At 39.2% G+C, this 18,078-nt stretch overlaps 1 protein-coding gene across 1 annotated transcript in view; it reads left to right on the top strand.

The window, feature by feature from the left end:
* ipo11 (importin 11) overlaps nucleotides 1–18,078 on the top strand; it is a 152,455-nt gene that overhangs the window by 93,638 nt on the left and 40,739 nt on the right. The window contains exons 22-26 of the mRNA XM_032516504.1: nucleotides 5,246–5,325; nucleotides 5,451–5,531; nucleotides 13,280–13,375; nucleotides 13,805–13,918; nucleotides 14,477–14,598. Coding sequence (XP_032372395.1) covers nucleotides 5,246–5,325; nucleotides 5,451–5,531; nucleotides 13,280–13,375; nucleotides 13,805–13,918; nucleotides 14,477–14,598 — 493 coding nt within the window. The remainder of the gene's footprint in view (nucleotides 1–5,245; nucleotides 5,326–5,450; nucleotides 5,532–13,279; nucleotides 13,376–13,804; nucleotides 13,919–14,476; nucleotides 14,599–18,078) is intronic.

Genomic DNA, 18,078 nt, shown 5'->3' with positions numbered 1-18,078 from the left:
GCACACACGTCATGCGCACATCCGCCCCTCCCGAAGCCAAACGCTTTCAGCCTACACTGTCAGGGAGGCAGGTCGCGTGCATGTTACCCCCTGGAATTTAAAAACTTAGCGAGAGTAAAGATGGCAGAAGGAGGGCAGCCACAGCAGCGTTCGGTAAGCAAAAAAGGCAAAACCAACTCCATTGTCTGGGAACAGTATTCCAGCTACAAGTTCCTCTTCAGAGAGGGTCTGTAGAACAAGTGGAAACATTGTCACCTGCTTGCGTTCATCTCTTAAACCAGATCATGTTAACAGATTGGTGTTTCTGGCTAGAAACATTTAAGAGATTATTTTAGCAACCCTACTAACATGGTGACTTCAATAATTTTGTTGTCTTTAGTTAACTTATTTGCTGTTAATGCTGGGGCCTGATGATGGGCCAGCCTTTTATATTCGCGGATTGAGTTGCTGGAATTTGTTTACATTTTGCCAAAATGTTGCCTACTTGTTTTAAAGAGATTGTGCAAGTAAATACGGGGAATAAATACTTTTATACTTTGATTTGAAATTTATATTTATTTTAATAGTTCAAAAAGTACAATAAATGTTCAATGTTTTAAGAATTGTTGAAAGGTGTCTTTTTAATAAACGCTACACGTTTCCAAAGTCATGTGAAATAATCGTGTTACATAATCGGGATTTCAATATTGACCAAAATAATCGTGATTAGGATTTTCCCCAAAATCGAGCAGCCCTAGGCACTATACATTTTGTTTCATTCTTGTCTTTTTTTTTTGTCCTTCAAGATGCACAAATAAAATCACACAAAAAGGATGAAGAGTGTCCAGATTGTATTTGTTGTATATAAATTACATCTACTGATCAGTTCATATCAGACAAGTACACAACCATTTGTGTTGACTAATGTGTTGTTCATTTATTGTGTAGGAATTCTTGTGTGTTGTTGTGCCTGTAATGTAGATAACCGTTTCACATGGCTCTCATGATGCTCCTCTCTGAGTGCATTATACTGCCATTTCTCAAAGGTGTCTTCCAGTGTGGCTGGTTGTGGTTTTTCTTGGGTAAATGAGCATGTAAATTGTATTTTTTGTTGTTTCTGTGAGTTATAACTTGCATTGTTCGCTGATGTGAGGGAATTACTTTCGGTTGATATTGATTTTTAGAATATTTGATGATGAAAGTGCCATGCTGTTAATAGAACTAAACTCATTTACCTGCCCTATTTCCCTTTAGGACATAACAAAAGGATTTCAGTCTCTGGGTTCATTTAGGGTATATGGTCTTAATTGCCTTGAGCACAGAAGAACAATTTTTTTTGAGCCTGTTAATACATGAAATGCACTGTTGACTTGAACTGCAATATTGAGGTTGCCCCCTTTTTATTGAACGAAAAATGAGTCCTCAAAAGTTAGTTTGTATTTCTCAACCTCGATGAGCTGAAATGTGACCTCAACTCCTACTTTGAGAGTCATTTGGACAACAGCACACGCAGGTTGATGTGAAATCTATTTCCACAACAGCAAAGCAGCATCAAAATGTCAGTATAAACCTCTCAAAGTACTCATACAACACCAGAGGCTCAGGTATCTCTTCTTATATGCACAGTAGAGCCCAAATATCCATCTTTACAAGGATTGTGCCAAATAAACAATGGCCAACCTGCCACTTTTTTTTGCCAGTTTTCACAAAAAAACACCAGGATTTTATAGATCAGTTTGGGAAGTTTACGCTGAAAGTTGTCATTTTCTGCTTTAAGAAGTCTTTTTTCTTCACATTTTACAGTACACAAACTTATTAAGGGTAGTTCAGTAAATGCACCTTGTAATATTATACAGGAAATACTGTAAATGTTAAAATAATACAGGTGCGGCTAATGCAGCTTCTAAGTAAGTTTTAAGAAAAAAGTTACAATCACTAAATGCAAATTGCACTCAATTCTGACCTACAGACACAACAAAGACTTTTTAGACCATCACTCTTGGTTGTTTTTGCTTCATTCTGTTTTTGGACACATCTTTGCAGCTGATTTGGTTTTAAAATCAATCATTGTCTCTTGGTCTGAGCTCCCGTAACTTGCCCGCACACAGCATGTGTTTAGCCTAATGTTACCCCATGCTATGTTTGTAGTGTTGAATATTTATATAGGCTGATTTGCTGACCAAATAGGCCCCTGGAATACGTTATGTACCTGTACAGATGGCAGCATATCTTATGTTCATTACCTTACTGTGGCTGGCAGATGGCTAGAGAAAACATATTGCATACATCAACATTAATAGCACTTGTATGAACCAGCATGGCTAAACTGGGCTTCCTCTATTACTACTTACTTACCAGTCACTTTTAATCTTGTCCCATACAAACCTTTATGAGGAAGAAGAGAATAAGGTGTTTTATAAAAACTTGGATTCAGAAGGTTTGTTAACTTTGGAAAAGGACACCTTGGTTGAAAATAACGTAACTATATCCCCCTAAACTACTGCAATCGTAGGTGTCTGTACTATAGAATAACGAGATACAGAGAAACAATGTATTCAACTAACAAAATAAATGCTTTTGGTGCTTTCAGGTCTCTAATTGTTGGATTTTTTTTTTTTTATTGGTCCATTTTTCTTCATAAAACCATAAAATATGCTCTTAGAAGGATCGAGGTCTGCATTGGGCAATAAGCTGTATGTTTATTGCCTGTAATGTGAAATCATGTTCAAGTGTTTATGTTGCTATATATTTTTAGGCATAAGAGGTTTGTTTACTTACATTGATGTTTAAGCCTGTGATATATAGAAGAAAAAAAACCAACTGCGTCACCAAACTCACTATGATAAATGGACGGAAATAAAAGCTGAAGAGTGAATGAGAGAAATAACAAACTACTAGTTAGTTCCCGTGTTTTACTTAAATAGTTATTCCTAGCCACTTTTGGCTTGTGATCCCTTAAAATTAAGATGTGTGCACTTGTAACCTCATCACAAGAATAGTCTTAGTGTAGACATGAGTTGTGAGCAAAACAGATTTTTCATTCCCGGAGTGTTTTTTTTTTGTTTGTTTGTTTGAAGAGGATTTACAGGCTCGTAAAAGTGTCCAGTATATCACAAGAAAAAGCAATACTTGTAGAAAGGCAGCAAACACTTCTTTTTTATCCTTTGAACATCTGGTGACCCTTGATATTAATCCTGAGACTCTTTTGGTGAGTTATTGCGAAAATAATTATACCACCCATTTACTAACTGCTATCCTGGGTGTTAGAATTAGTTACCCTGTCAACTTGTTTGAAGTAAACAACTATTCTAGGTGTAAGAGGCAGCAACACTGTCAGCCCGTATTCCTTTCAAATTAGTCATGCGGATGTAAGCCTCAGTGGATGTATAGATGCTGTGTGGGGGACGGTTTTAGGGTGTTAGTGTTGGCATGCAGGTTTGTGTGAGTCTTTTAGTTCCTGTCTGTCCGTTAGCTGTGTCTGTCCCCTCTCTTTTCTTCCTCACCTCTTCCCTGTCTCTTTTGGTGTCTATACAGTATATATTCTAGGTGTTAAGGTCTGTTGCCATGCCATCTTATATTACTGTCAACCCTACATCCTACCGTGTAGATGTTAGTTGTGGTGGATGTTTAAGCCACCTCTTTCTGCCCCTGTCCTCCTCATTCTGATCATCTAGGCTGTCTATTTGCAAAACGGACCATACGTTCCACGTTTCTAAATTTATCTCATTTGTCGTGTGTTTTTCTGAGTCCCTCACTTTCAACTCCAGCACATCTTCTCTTTTATTCATAGAATATAGCTTTTGCTCTGCCTGGCAATTTGTTGTAAATAGTTTAAAATTGGGCATAATTAGCAAAGCTAAAAACAGCAGCCGTTGTTGCACAAATGTAATGCTGGGATAAATTATGTTGTATGCAGAGGCAGCAGTATGCTTAATAATTAAGCTTGTAGTTCATTTTTTTATTTATATTTTCACAACCTCTTATAAATGTTAGCCGATAAACAGCCACTTGTGCCTTTTAAGGGATATAAAGCAATTGCTGCCTCATTTGTGGATATCTTTAATTTGGGTGGTTCAAAAAAGCTAATATAGGACTTTTTTTTTAATACTTTTTAAATCACCCCGATAGGTCAGTTTTCTTTCTTTTTTTCTGTTGGTTGAATTTCCTTTTAGCATGCAAGAGCACTAAACAGAAGCTGCTGTTACAGAGTAGGTGTGCAAGATATAGCGACTCAATATTGTTATCGTAATATATCGATGCAATAAGTATGCAATATTTTGTTTATTTTGTGCATCGTTGCGTCGCGTCCATTGGCTGTGTGGCTTAGTTGTGTTTGATTTAGAGCCCGCTTGAAACGCTATAATGATCTTTTCATTGGCCAGTTACTGGGCCACTTGCGCATGTTAGTGCACGTCAGCGCACGGGTCCATCACGTGACAAACCCTATGTAGCGTATCACGTGTGTGCATGTTTCAACAAAGTGACAGTGTAAGTGAAGAAATTAATAGAGACAACAAAACCGAAAGAATCAGAGCAGTGAAAGAAAGTTGTGTCCTGTTCTCTTTATTTATATATTTTACACTGTCCAACCGGTTTAACAACCCGCTTGGTAGACATGGTCGTAATTCATGTATTCAGGTTGTACCAGTCCAAAATAACAGTCACTGTAAATAAACCTTGTGTTGTAAGGAAACTTGTTTAATTTGTTATGACTCCATTTTGACGCGTTTTCCCGTAACTTTTGTAATTTGACATACTGTATGTTCGATCGATACCGCAATATCACATTTTAATTAATATATTTTATGATTATCACATCATGTAAGGACAATATTAACTCTGGTAAAGCTTGTTTACTTATCCAGTGAGTTTTAAAAGCAAAATGTATATTACACTCTTTTTGCTTGACTTTTCAACAAATTATTTAATTGGTGAGTTTCCTCCAACTCAAGGTTTAGTGTGTTCTTCGCTAAAATATCAATGGATAAATCCATTCCTCCCAATGGAGTTGTCATGCGTTAGTTTTATACAGTTGTGAATCACAGTGGATAACCTTAAAGATTTGTGATCATATTAAACCACATGCTGAACACTTCAAAAGGTAAAACAAATGTTTATCATTTGTCAGATCATTATCGGCTCATTTATCAGCGAATGCCTTTGTCCTCCCTCTCTGCCTTTGTCCCCCCCCGTCCCTGTCTGCATCCATCAAGTAAACCTTTTTCGTCTAATTTAGTAAAGTGCAACATCTGATGGTCTGTTTCAGAGTTGAGCTCCGAGAACCTGCGCACCTGCTTTCAGATTGTAAATGCCTACTTATATTTGTCTGCCACAGACTTTCTTCAGGTGAGACACACACACACACACACACACACACACACACACACACACACTCTCTCTTTTATACTGGCATATAATCCACATTAATTGTATAGACCTTTCCCATGCCCATATGATGTTTTCGCCCACAGAACTATGCAGAGTCATTGTGTCGAGCTTTCTGCAGTCTGCTGAAAGACATCACGAATGAGGGACAGGTCCAAGTGCTCAAGGTACTCTCCCTTCCTCCCTCTTGTACACAGAACTATATTACTTCTGTTTATTTTTCATCCGCCCTAAGTTCCATCACAGTTTGTGTGTTTTGTTGGGGTGGCGCTGTGAAAAGCAGGTGCACTAGAAATGTCAGTAAATGCTTTCTAAACAGATAGTGTTAATTTCATCAGACGAGAATAAACGTGATCGTCAACGACTTTTTATACCATGATAAAGACGAGACGATGACGAGACTGCACCAATGTCCAAAAACGCTGGTTAAGACTAAATTGACATGGGTTATTGTTGACGAAAAAAGACTAGACTAAAATGTTTTGCATAAAATAAAAACTAAGATAAAATCTCTCTTCGTCTCCAATAGTCTCTACTTTTTCATCATGAGTTAGAACTAGTGCAGTGCCCGTTTGGAACGCTCAACTAGAGATTCAGCGTGTCCCGTTTTTTTTCATCTAGCCGTCACACGTCTAGGTAGCAAAGTGGCCCGGGTGGGGAGGGAGGAAGCCTGGTTCAGCCTCCTGGAGAAGCCGCTACAGCATGTAGCGATGTGCCCCAGGGCAATGAAAGGAGTGCTGGCGAAGCTGCTCCTAAACAGCTTGCAGAGCGGCTGGAGAAATGTATGCAACTGCTGGCAACAAAACAACATGCTGTAGATTGTATTTGCATGAAGGAAGAGGCTCGATATAAAACCAGATGCGTTTAACAAAGTTGCAACAAAAATCAAGTATATTTTGTCAAAAAACTATGAGATCTAACCTCTTTAAACACACTTGAAAATACATGCTTTTCTTGCTTAAATGTTTTACCAAAAAAAAGTGATACAGCTCCCATAAACTTTGGCCCTCTGGGATGTCTGGGATCAATTTTTTGTTCCAAGTGTCAGTGGGATTCTAGGCCTTACTGACACAGAGCTACAGAGATTAGAATAGAGAATTTCTATTTCCGTCCAATAACTACATGCATAAATTTATAGAACTAAGTAATTATAAATTGATGAAATGGTGAAATGCAATTACTAAGGCCCTATTTTCGCTTTGACACAGCTGCAGTCATCACAGGGTTAAAATTTTCTGATGAAGTTTGGTATAAATGAATTTGTCTTCTTATTGGCTAAACAGGCAGTCCGGTTTCGTAACTTCTAGTTTTAACTGGAAGGAATAGATGACAATCTTTCCCACGTTGGTCCTCCCTGAACTCTGCGACATTATTGGCTTCTAGTAGGGCCATCTCGGGTTACAGTAGAGGGATTGGCTTACACTCACCGGCCACTTTATTAGGTACACCTGTCCAACTGCTCGTTAACACTTAATTTCTAAGCAGCCAATCACATGGCGGCAACTCAGTGCATTTAGGCATGTAGACATGGTCAAGAGAATCTCCTGCAGTTCAAACCGAGCATCAGTATGGGGAAGAAAGGTGATTTGAGTGACTTTGAACGTGGCATGATTGTTGGTGCCAGAAGGGCTGGTCTGAGTATTTCAGAAACTGCTAATCTACTGGGATTTTCACGCAACACCATCTCTAGGGTTTACAGAGAATGGTCCGAAAAAGAAAAAACATCCAGTGAGCGGCAGTTCTGTGGGCGGAAATGCCTTGTTGATGCCAGAGGTCAGAGGAGAATGGCCAGACTGGTTCGAGCTGATAGAAGGGCAACAGTGACTCAAATAACCACCCGTTACAACCAAGGTGGGCAGAAGAGCATCTCTGAACGCACAGTACGTCCAACTTTGAGGCAGATGGGCTACAGCAGCAGAAGACCACATCGGGTGCCACTCCTTTCAGCTAAGAACAGGAAACTGAGACTACAATTTGCACAAGCTCATCGAAATTGGACAATAGAAGATTGGAAAAACGTTCCCTGGTCTGATGAGTCTCGATTTCTGCTGCGACAGTCGGATGGTAGGGTCAGAATTTGGCGTCTACAACATGAAAGCATGGATCCATCCTGCCTTGTATCAACGGTTCAGGCTGGTGGTGGTGGTGTCATGGTGTGGGGAATATTTTCTTGGCACTCTTGGGCCCTTGGTACCAATTGAGCATCGTTGCAACGCCACAGCCTACCTGAGTATTGTTGCTGACCATGTCCATCCCTTTATGACCATAATGTACCCAACTTCTGATGGCTACTTTCAGCAGGATAATGCGCCATGTCATAAAGCTGGAATCATCACAGACTGGTTTCTTGGACATGACAATGAGTTCGCTGTACTCAAATGGCCTCCACAGTCACCAGATCTCAATCCAATAGAGCATCTTTGGGATGTGGTGGAACGGGAGATTCGCATCATGGATGTGCAGCCGACAAATCTGCGGCAACTGTGTGATGCCATCATGTCAATATGGACCAAACTCCCTGAGGAATGCTTCCAGCACCTTGTTGAATCTATGCCACGAAGAATTGAGGCAGTTCTGAAGGCAAAAGGGGGTCCAACCCGTTACTAGTATGGGGTACCTAATAAAGTGGCCGGTGAGTGTTTATCACCTGTCAATCGAATGCTTAGAAGCCAGAGAATCCGCCGGTGTGCTCTTAACAGTGTAGCAGCCCCGGGGGAGAAGAGAGAAGCGATCAAAACCCACAAATGATGATCTGTTTAGCTTTCTTTCCGTTGAAACTCAGCCAGATTGTGAGGGGACCAGCTCGTTTTGGATAACATAGCTTGGATATTCTAATTCCTTGGATTGTTGGCGATGTAGGGAAAAAAAGTTTTTGGCGATCTGTCACCGCTGTGAATAAAGACACGAGGAAAAAGGTATGGATGCAAACTAGCGGCGCAGTATCTTTCTGTATTTCTTTACTTCATAACAGGATTATAACTATAGCTAAGTCATCTTATGCTTTGTGTGTGGGCTTAATCGAATCATGAGACTTTAAGCTTTCAAATGGTGTGCTGCATGAGCGTGTTTATGATGTTTTTATGCGTTTATGATTTATTATTTGCAATTTATGAAAAGGTATGAGCGGAGAAAACATTATCTCTTTAGTGGACAACAACGGTCCCGTCAGCGGGACGGTGCCAATATTTGAAATGTGTTGAACACTATTGGACTGAAATAATCTCAGAAATAATTTTATTTTAAAAAAGACTAAAGTGTTTTGACTAAAACTTGACTAAGATACCCGAGTTCTCAGTTAACTAAAACCAGACTAAAATGACGAGACTTTTAGTCGACTAAAACTTGACTAACAAAACAGATATGTGAATGACTAAATATGACGAAAACTAACAAGGACATTTGGCACAAGACTGAGACTAAAAATTGGGGACAAAATTAACACAAAAGACACACAAACATTCAGACGGTGTTGCTTGCGAATTGACACCAGGTTATAAACCAGGTTTTTGAAGACAATTTTCAATCTGGGATCTGCCCACACAGGATCACCAAGACTAATCTGAAATGTACTAAATGACAGTAATCTGAATACTCAGCTTTCATCTTGCTGAATCTTAAGTGTGGCTTATGATACTGTAAAAATAATACTTCTGCATAGGTTAGAAATCCATGTAGATACCTGGTACAGGCCTCAGTTAGTTTGTAGGTGCTATGTCAATGCCATTAGTGAGCATAAATCTGTAAGAGAACCACCATGTTGGTGGAGACCCTCATTTTTAAGCTCTAATGCCTTTCTGTGATTAGCCTTACTTTTATTTTCAAGCTTTAGATAATTGTCTGTGATTGTTTCTATTTCTTGGAAATTTGTCATTATTAACTAGATTTTTTTAACAATAAGCCAACACACTAGGTATGCTCTGTATGTGTTTCTGTTGTGTCAGGCAAGATAAAGGATGGGTAAAGATGAGCAGAGCTATCATATTTGAATTTCATTTCTCTTGGTTTACTCTCTGACGTACAGGTGTGGAAGTGTGCTCATGTGCTGTTTGCACTGCTCTCAGTAGAATAGGTATTGCACGCATTATGACCATAGAGCTTTAGATTTGTAAAGCTCAGTGGTATTACTGCACATCTGGCTCCTGCTAATCCTTTGTTGAGGAGAGAGGAGCGAGCAGACAACACACCTGTCAACCTACACAACATGTGCACACTGCACCCTGAGTACTGAGAAGTCAGCATGTGTTTCTTTGAAAAGTTCATATGCACTTACAGAGACAGATATAGCCTCTCACTGTCTGTCTCTGCTATGGGTTTGGTCGCTGACCTTTTTTGAGTTAAAAATTCTTAATTGAGGAGGCTTCCATTTGCAATGTTACAGTGTCAACATGTTGGTGGGGTCTGGATTTATGCTGTAGTCTAATCATGGGAAGCCTAATGAGGATGGAATGATCTTTTTACTGAATTTAAATCCAGTCCTTGTCCTTTCACCTTGTCCTTTGAGATTAGTTTTCTTGGCTACATGTATAAATTATACAACTTGTGTATTTTTCTAAACATCAAAGCAAGCATATGTGTTATTGAATCTAAAACCTTAATGAGGATAGGATTTATTGCAGGCATGTTTTATTAGATTGCATTAGTTTTAGCTAGGTATACCTTTATAAAGGGACACCTGAATGTACACCCACATACAGTACTGTATGTAGGAACTTAGCCACGCATACCAAGATGCCTCTGTCACTTTATGTTACTTTATGTTATGTTTTTGTTGCTTCGCTTAAGCTGGTGAATTTAGGTATTGTTGTTATTTCAGCTTTAACCCTCCTGTTGTCCTCTGGTCAAATTTGACCCCTTTTAACAATGTCTATATCAGAAATATGGCATTCTTTTTAACCAACTTACTACCAAAAGGATGGATTCCATACAACGCTCTTTGCAAATACAATTGATCACTTTCGGGTAGAGATGGTTTTCCAGCGGAGTGGGGCAACACTTTTAAAGAAGAGCTGGCCCCCCTCCTGCTGAAAGCATTTAATTGGATTAAAGGAGAAGTTGAACTCCCACCATCATGGAAAGAGGCACTTATTACAGTACTCCTAAAGGAGGTAAAAGACAGGGAATATTGCAGTAACTATAGACCCTTTTCCATTCTTAACGTAGACTATAAATTGTATACAGCAATAATTGCCAAAAGACTTCTCCCGGATTTAATTGACAAAGACCAAACTGGGTTTGTTAAAAATCGGCAAAAACACGATAATATCAGAAGGACGCTGCATCTGATAGGATAGAAAAGGAAAATAAAGCTGCAGTACTACTAAGCCTTGACACCGAAAAGGCTATATTGGGTTAAGTGGCGTTTCCTATATCCAACTTTGCATTGATTTGGTTTTAGCAAACAATCAGTAGGGATCGTTAGAACACTTTATCAACAACCAACAGCAAGAAAAAAAATCAATGGATCATTGTCTCTATATTTTTTACATTGGAGAGAGGCACTAGACAAGGTTGTAGTCTCAGTCCCACACTATTTGCATTTCACGTTAAACCCCTGGCCCAGGAAATTCACCAACATGAAAAAATACGAGGCATTAAGATTGGACACACAGACCACTTGATTAGTTTCTTTGCAGACAATATTTTGGTTCATTTGATGGACCCTGAGACCTCCATACCTATACTGATGGATATCCTGGATGATTTTAGTTATTATGCTGGAGATAAAAATAAATATTACAAAGACACAACTCCTGTCATTCAACTGCAATCCTTCGAAGGAAATAAAAGATAGATACGATCTCAGATGGAATCAATAAAGTATTTAGGAGTGAACATATTTAAAAATCTTAATTTATATGAGGTAAACTATAATCCAATTAACCAAAATATTAAAAAAAAAAGATATTGAAAGATGGTCCACTCACCCATTCACGACTTTAGTTGTAAAATTAACGTAATTAAGATGAACATTTTGACTAGATTGCTATATCTATTCCAGGCCTTACCAGTAGAGGTCCCTCAACACCAATTCCTAGCCTGGGATATGCTTTTTTTCTAGATTTATCTGGGATGGAAAGAAGCCTAGAATAAAATATGCAACACTTCACTTGGCCAAACATAAAGGAGGAATGGCACTCCCAAATCTCAAAGATTACTTTCATGCAGCTCAGTTTTTCCCCTTATTTCTTTGGTGTAATGACAACTATTTTGCTAGATGGAAGGAAATCGAGACATTTGTTGAAGGCTATCAGACCCAGTCAGTGTTGGGAGAAAAGGAAATCCCCTCATTAGTCAAGTGTAAAGTAGGCTCTATAACTTCTAACGCTCCAGAGTTCTGGTGTAACTTTGTGAAGCAGCTGAAACTAAAGAAAGATCAGAGAGTTCTTAGATGGATAGCCTTTGACACCCAGTTTAAACCAGGAGTTAATGATGCCATATTCAAGGATTGGGCAGTAAAAGGCATTAAGGCAGTGTGTACGATAATGGACAACAAGCAATTACAGACTTTCTAAACATTTAAAGAAAACTTCTCCCTTCACAATCGGGACTTATTTAGGTATACACAATTTAGGGATTACTACAACAAGGAATTGAAAGTGAAGAACTCACAAGAAGTCAATCCAGTTATAAGATATATAATGAGTGCTGATGGACCAAATAGAAACTGCGTTAAAGTAATTTCTATGTTTTATGGAAGAATTACGGAATGAAGGGGCAGCTCAACATCGTACATGAAATCACGATGGGATAAGGAACTAAAAGTGGAAATTCCATCAGATATGTGTGAAACTCAACATACTTCCACAAGTTCACAACAACTGAGGGTTCTTTAACTGTTAGTGCGTTTTTTTTTTTACTACACCTCAGATTAGCAGTAAAACATCTTCAACACACCAGCCCTGCTGGAGACAATGTGGCTGCTTAGTAGCGTATCACACACACATTTTTTGGAGTTGGGAAAAACTGAAGCCATTTTGGGAAGATATACATTTAGTTTTGAGTAATGTTCTTAGATATAAGATTCCTTTCATATGCATAGTCTTATACCTAGGTCATATTTCACCTGTAACAGTACAGAGGGACAGTTACCTAGCGAAGGTACTCACAGCCGCGAGGAAAGTGATGACCAGATACTGGTCTAAGCCCGATTGGCCTAATCGGCAACAATGGTTTGGTGTCATACAAGAAAAAAGGGCAATGGAAAAGTTGACTTTTGTGCTTGGTTTGAGAGAAGGTCTGTATACCAAAAGATGGCGGAAGTGGACACTTTACTTAAATAAAGCATAGGGATATTTGTTCACAGCTTGGACTCAGTGGATAAAGCATTGACTTGAAATGTATTTTTTTCTTTCTATTTTCTTTTTTTTTTTTGCTATCATCACCTTTTCCCACAGAAGTTTCCCCATTCCCCCTTTTTATGTTTTTTGTTTTTTCATATATTACTCCCAAATTGAGGTGCCTGATCAATTGTAACAATGTACTGATTATTCAATAAAAACTAAAGTTAAAAAAATTAAAGAAATGTGTTCATCTTTTTGACCTGGGAGGACAACACAAGGGTTAATTACTTGACTGTGAGCTCATTCAAATTTCTTGAGAAACTAAAACTTAAGGGACTAACCTTGCCTGCCGCATACTGTAGGTCAAAGGCTCAATTAAAAGGAGGATTATCTACATTCTTTTACTATCTCTTGGGGGAAAAAGCTCCTGCTAACTCTCTTTTGCCCCCATATGTCTTCCCACATTTCACTGTCTTGACATCATCCTGTGTCTGTCCCATACGGTCTCTCTTTTGACACCCACCCGCACTGGTCTAAGGTTCTCCTTGACTCTTCTTCTGTTTCTCCTTGCTACTGTTCCTTACTCTCCTCTCTGAGTACCGTCTCTCATCCTCCCTCTCCCTGTGTCTCGGCAGGTGGTGGAGATAGCTTTAAAGGTTAGCCCCATACTGGGAGCCCACATGTTCCAGCCCCTGCTGCCACCTGTCTTCAGAGGTATTGTGGACGGCGAGGTAAGTTTGTCCTCAACATAATGCACATGTCTGGACTGAGATTATATAAAAGGACATACTGGTCCTGTTAAAGATGTGTTATAATAGCTGTGGTGCATTCTCATTCATTTTCCATCATCTTTAACCTCAAAATACTCACCTAATAAGAGAGTGTTCCTGCAGCTGCATGTTCTTTCAGTTTGTCCTTTTCTGTCCCATTAAAATGAATTCTTATGGAGACAATATATGGTATTCATTGACCATTCAGCTCAGTTAAGGGTAACATGCTGACTTTAACAATTCTGCTGTGTAACTGGATCTTCACTGTCACTGGTGCTTAATGAAATGCCATGCACAAATGCTTTATGTAAAAGCATGTGTGCATTTGTGCATTTTTCTGTATCCACATGATTGTGTATTTGTGTGTGCATATTTGTGTTTGTTGTACAGAGATATCCCGTGGTGATGTCGACCTACCTAGGAATCATGGGCCGCATCCTTCTCCAGAACTCCAGTTTCTTCTCCTCACTGCTCACTCAAATGGCTTCTGAGTGCAGCCAGAAGGTGAGACTCGATGTCCGCCCTTCATTTCTGTCTCCTCAGCACAGTGCCTTTGAATGTATGTGAGTGACATAACCGCAAAGTGCCTATTAAAAGGGAATCATTTTGAACGAGCCTAATGAGCCAGATCATTGCAAATGGTAACCTACTGAAGCCCTAAGGTTTGGAGCTGTCCCCCTTCACTGTGAAACCCAGACATTGTTTTTGAGCAACATTGACTTTGCCTTGTTTTGACATTGCTGCCTTAATCTAAATAAATGAAAGACCTAGAGTAGTGTAGTAGTGTCTCCATCATGCATCTCCTTTATTGACGATAGATGACAAGGCTGTGAGGTAAATGAGGCAGAACAAACAAGGAAGGTCAGTTGCTGACTACTAAGACAATGGTAGACCCATACATTTTAAAACATATAAAATCCATCAGTATACTATAAATTGAGTTGTGTTTTAATCAATTGCCTCTCCTCTTTTTGTCTTTTCTTTCTCCCTCTGTATTGACCCTCTTTATCTCTCCTCACTCTAATCTACCTCTCTTCCTTCACCCTTCTCTCTTCTCATCAGATGGACCAGTTGTTGGGCAGTGTTATAGAGATGTGGGTCGACCGCATGGACAACATCACTCAGCCAGAGAGGAGGAAGCTATCGTCGCTGGCTCTGCTTTCCCTCCTACCATCTGACAACAGGTGAGAGACATTTGCCATTCATTTATATGCAGATGGGGCTTGTAGCTGATGAGAAGTGAATAGCATTCGCCCTGTCAGCACAGCTGACACAAGGGCAAATAAGTAGAAAGTAAAAGGACATACTTTATAATTATTTACTCAGCTCTTTATGGACTGTAGTGGATGTGGTGCAGAATAGGTTGTCACCAACAGCAGAGAACATAAGCTGTTTAAAAAGTTCAAATTTGTACCCTTCGGCCATAATATGCTGCACAAAATCAACAGGCTTAACACCATATGGGTGCCAGTAATATGTGACAACAGCACACTAGACCTGCACGATTCGAGGGGGGAAATATGAATCGCCATATTTAAGCTTAGACTTGATATCACAATTCTCTGCCATGTTTTTTTCTCACAAAGTGTATTGTTTATTGCACACATGAACCATGACAAAACAAACTAGTAGTACCAAACACAAATGTTTTTGGCACCTATAGCACATTGTTCATCACCACAAGCCTTTAAACATGGTCTTCAATGAAGAGAAGGGAGAGCATTCCAGCGCTTGGGAGCGCTTTAAAACCTCTTTTATACAGTCTGTGTTTAAAACTCACAGAAAAAAAATAGCATTTGTGATGCAGTCAGCTCCTAAAGTAAATGTGAATCAAAGTCATAAAAAAAACCCTGAAATTATTTAAATGTTAAATCATGAACAGTGTGAATTGAGACCATTTATTGTGCAGGCCTACAGCGCACACACACACACACACACACAGACACATATGCACATTGCAGGAATACACAGACAGTGGAGTTCTGCTTCTCTCTGAATTTTAGTGGATTCAATTTTACGCTTTACTAGTACTTTTTATTTTGTGAGATAAAGAATTTTCTTTTCTTGGCTTGGTCATCACACATTAAGTCCTTTGCACACCAAGTCCATATTTTTCATAAACAATAAAAGACACAGTTAATGCATGAGTCGTAACAAAATATAATAACTTTTACACAATCTTAAATCCTGTCATGGGTTATCTACTCACCACTTACACCAGCAAAGCACTGGCATTTAGGGTCTAGTCTAATGATTTAAACTTTAATCCATACAGTCAAACATAATTGGAGATGCTTAATGAAAATCACTTAGCAAATGATTCAACTAGAATACAGCCAATACATCTTTTTTAAGAAAGAAATAGCTAGGATAAAGAAGAGTATTTAATAAGCATTATAGCATGTTGGGCTGCCTTTAAGGTGAAGAGATTTTACTATAGACATTTGATCTGTAATTACCACTGAGCACAAAAATTATGAATCTAATATGACATTTAATTGCTGCACACATTTTGGATTAACACAGTGTGGGGCAGTTATACACACTGAAAATGTAATTTTGTGTGCAGCCTTCTCAGGTCACTGTCCTCAACGTCCCTGCTGCCTCTTTATTTATGGAACGAGAACAACACACAGACAGTTGATTCTAATGAGGACTTGTTTTACAGTGACTAGTCAGCCATTAAAAAAAATAATCACTGGAGAAGTGTTTGGCTGGATAGATTGAGAGACATGAGTCTAAATGTGTGATAAGGGATCTTTGATGCCTGCATCCAGTTGTTGCCATGGTTGCCAATTTGAGACTAATAGGAAATTGGGGGCATAGGTGTTCAGATGCGTTACACACTCCCAGGATATTAGTAGTGAAATGTTACGGACTGAAAGGAAAAATCCACAGTATTTATTAGTCTTAGTTATAGTTTTATTAGCCTTATTTATGATTCTTTCTTTACTTGTCACGTGAGTGTGTTCTTTAAGATTTTAATTTAGTTGGAAAAGTGCACGTTTTCTCACATGCCAGTGTGGAAAATAGGATTACAGTGCAAAGTCATAGGCTGACTAAAAGCAGTCTAAGAATCCTAGGGCTGTGCAATTAATCAAATCTTGATCGCGATTAAGATTTTGGCTCCTAACAGTCACAAAAACAATGTAATCAAGAAAAGCGATTATGTTGCAAATAACATTTTGCAAGTAAACTCTTATTTTGACTTGTGTTCTGAAGGGGAATTCAAAACGTTTTAAGGGGAAAGGTTTAAGGGGAAGGAAGGGTTTAAAGAAGGTTTGATGTTGTCCTCCCTCCTTTGTGATGAAATAATATTAATTCTTCTGCTGATTAGGTGAGACACTGGTGGTACAGTGGCTCTGTAGGGTCCAAGTGTCTCACCGTGAACACAAAACAGTTCACTCGTCCAGCGATATAACTGTTTATTACAGTACAACTGTTTAACTGCCGCCTTGTTTTCTTGCACAATTGAGTTGTAGTGGAAAGACAATGAGAAGTGACCTGCGTAAGCTTTTATCTGTTAGGTCACACGGTCAGGGACCCCTTTAGTTTCCTTGACCCCCTTTCCAATGAAAAGCCAGTGTTTTGATTCAAACATAGCAGCGTGAACATTTCGGCTTGATGGATCCCATGCTCCTGTGTTCTGCAGGGCAGCATGGCTGTAGAGTTTCTCTTTGTTTAACAGGGGACGGTTCAGGCTCCAACAATTGCCTGGGGTCTACCTAGCCAACAGTTTTGATCCATCAGTGCCCAGAGTCAGATATACTCGCTCTGTGTGTGTTTGTATTCTTTATCCTTTTTATGACTTTGTATTCCTACTAGTGCAGTTTTTGGAACAGACCGATTGCTCTGCCTTAGGCATTGTTGCTTGGAGCTTTTTCCAGAACCATTGTACCCCAAAACAACTGACAACTAACAGAAGGCCCCCCAAGCAACTGTGCAAGCCAACTGTATACTACAGACCTATTTTGTACTTCTACTTCAGAGCAAAATATTTTACTACTACATTAGTCTGACAGGGAAATGTTACTGGTTACATTGCAGATTCAGTTTTTACTCACACCATGTGACAAGTAAAATACAATGCTTTGTTGTTCATTAAAGTACCCAGCATTATATTAGAAGTGAAAGCTCCACCCTGGACAGATGTTAAGTAATGAAGAGCTGAAGAAGAGTTGGGTTGTAAAGTTAGAAGACTATATCCAGCAGTCAGAAACATACACAATGAAATAAAATAAAGCAGAGGAATTAATAGGCATATTAATTGCCAATTAGTCTTGCTTTGCCAGTCCTCCACAGCGCTGCAGAGGAGGGCCTGGCTTGTCCACCCAGCATTTTGGGATGGGGGAAAACGTGCTCTGGTTTATTGGCATTTCTTTAAGCCAATCACAATCGTCTTTGGCTGCGTTGAGTGCTGTAAAGAGCAACAGAAAACTCTTAAATTAGACACACAGTCTATCTAGCTGTCTACATTTACCCTGCAGATATCTGAGGAGCAGTTAACCATAGTCCTCATAAATCAACCGGAGTTTAGAATGCCAACACAAAGGAAGCCCAAGGCAACTGACATCCGGCCTAAATGAGAGACATCTGTCGGAATTGTGGGCGGCAGCGGAGCAATCCCTGAAGTGAAATGTTGTGTATATAGACTAATTGCCGAT

This window comes from Etheostoma spectabile, chromosome 5, assembly GCF_008692095.1.
Source record: "Etheostoma spectabile isolate EspeVRDwgs_2016 chromosome 5, UIUC_Espe_1.0, whole genome shotgun sequence".
In the NCBI taxonomy this organism is placed as follows: domain Eukaryota; kingdom Metazoa; phylum Chordata; class Actinopteri; order Perciformes; family Percidae; genus Etheostoma; species Etheostoma spectabile.
The sequence above is the reverse complement of the archived record's forward strand: the minus strand, read 5'-3'. Positions and strand labels throughout refer to the sequence as shown.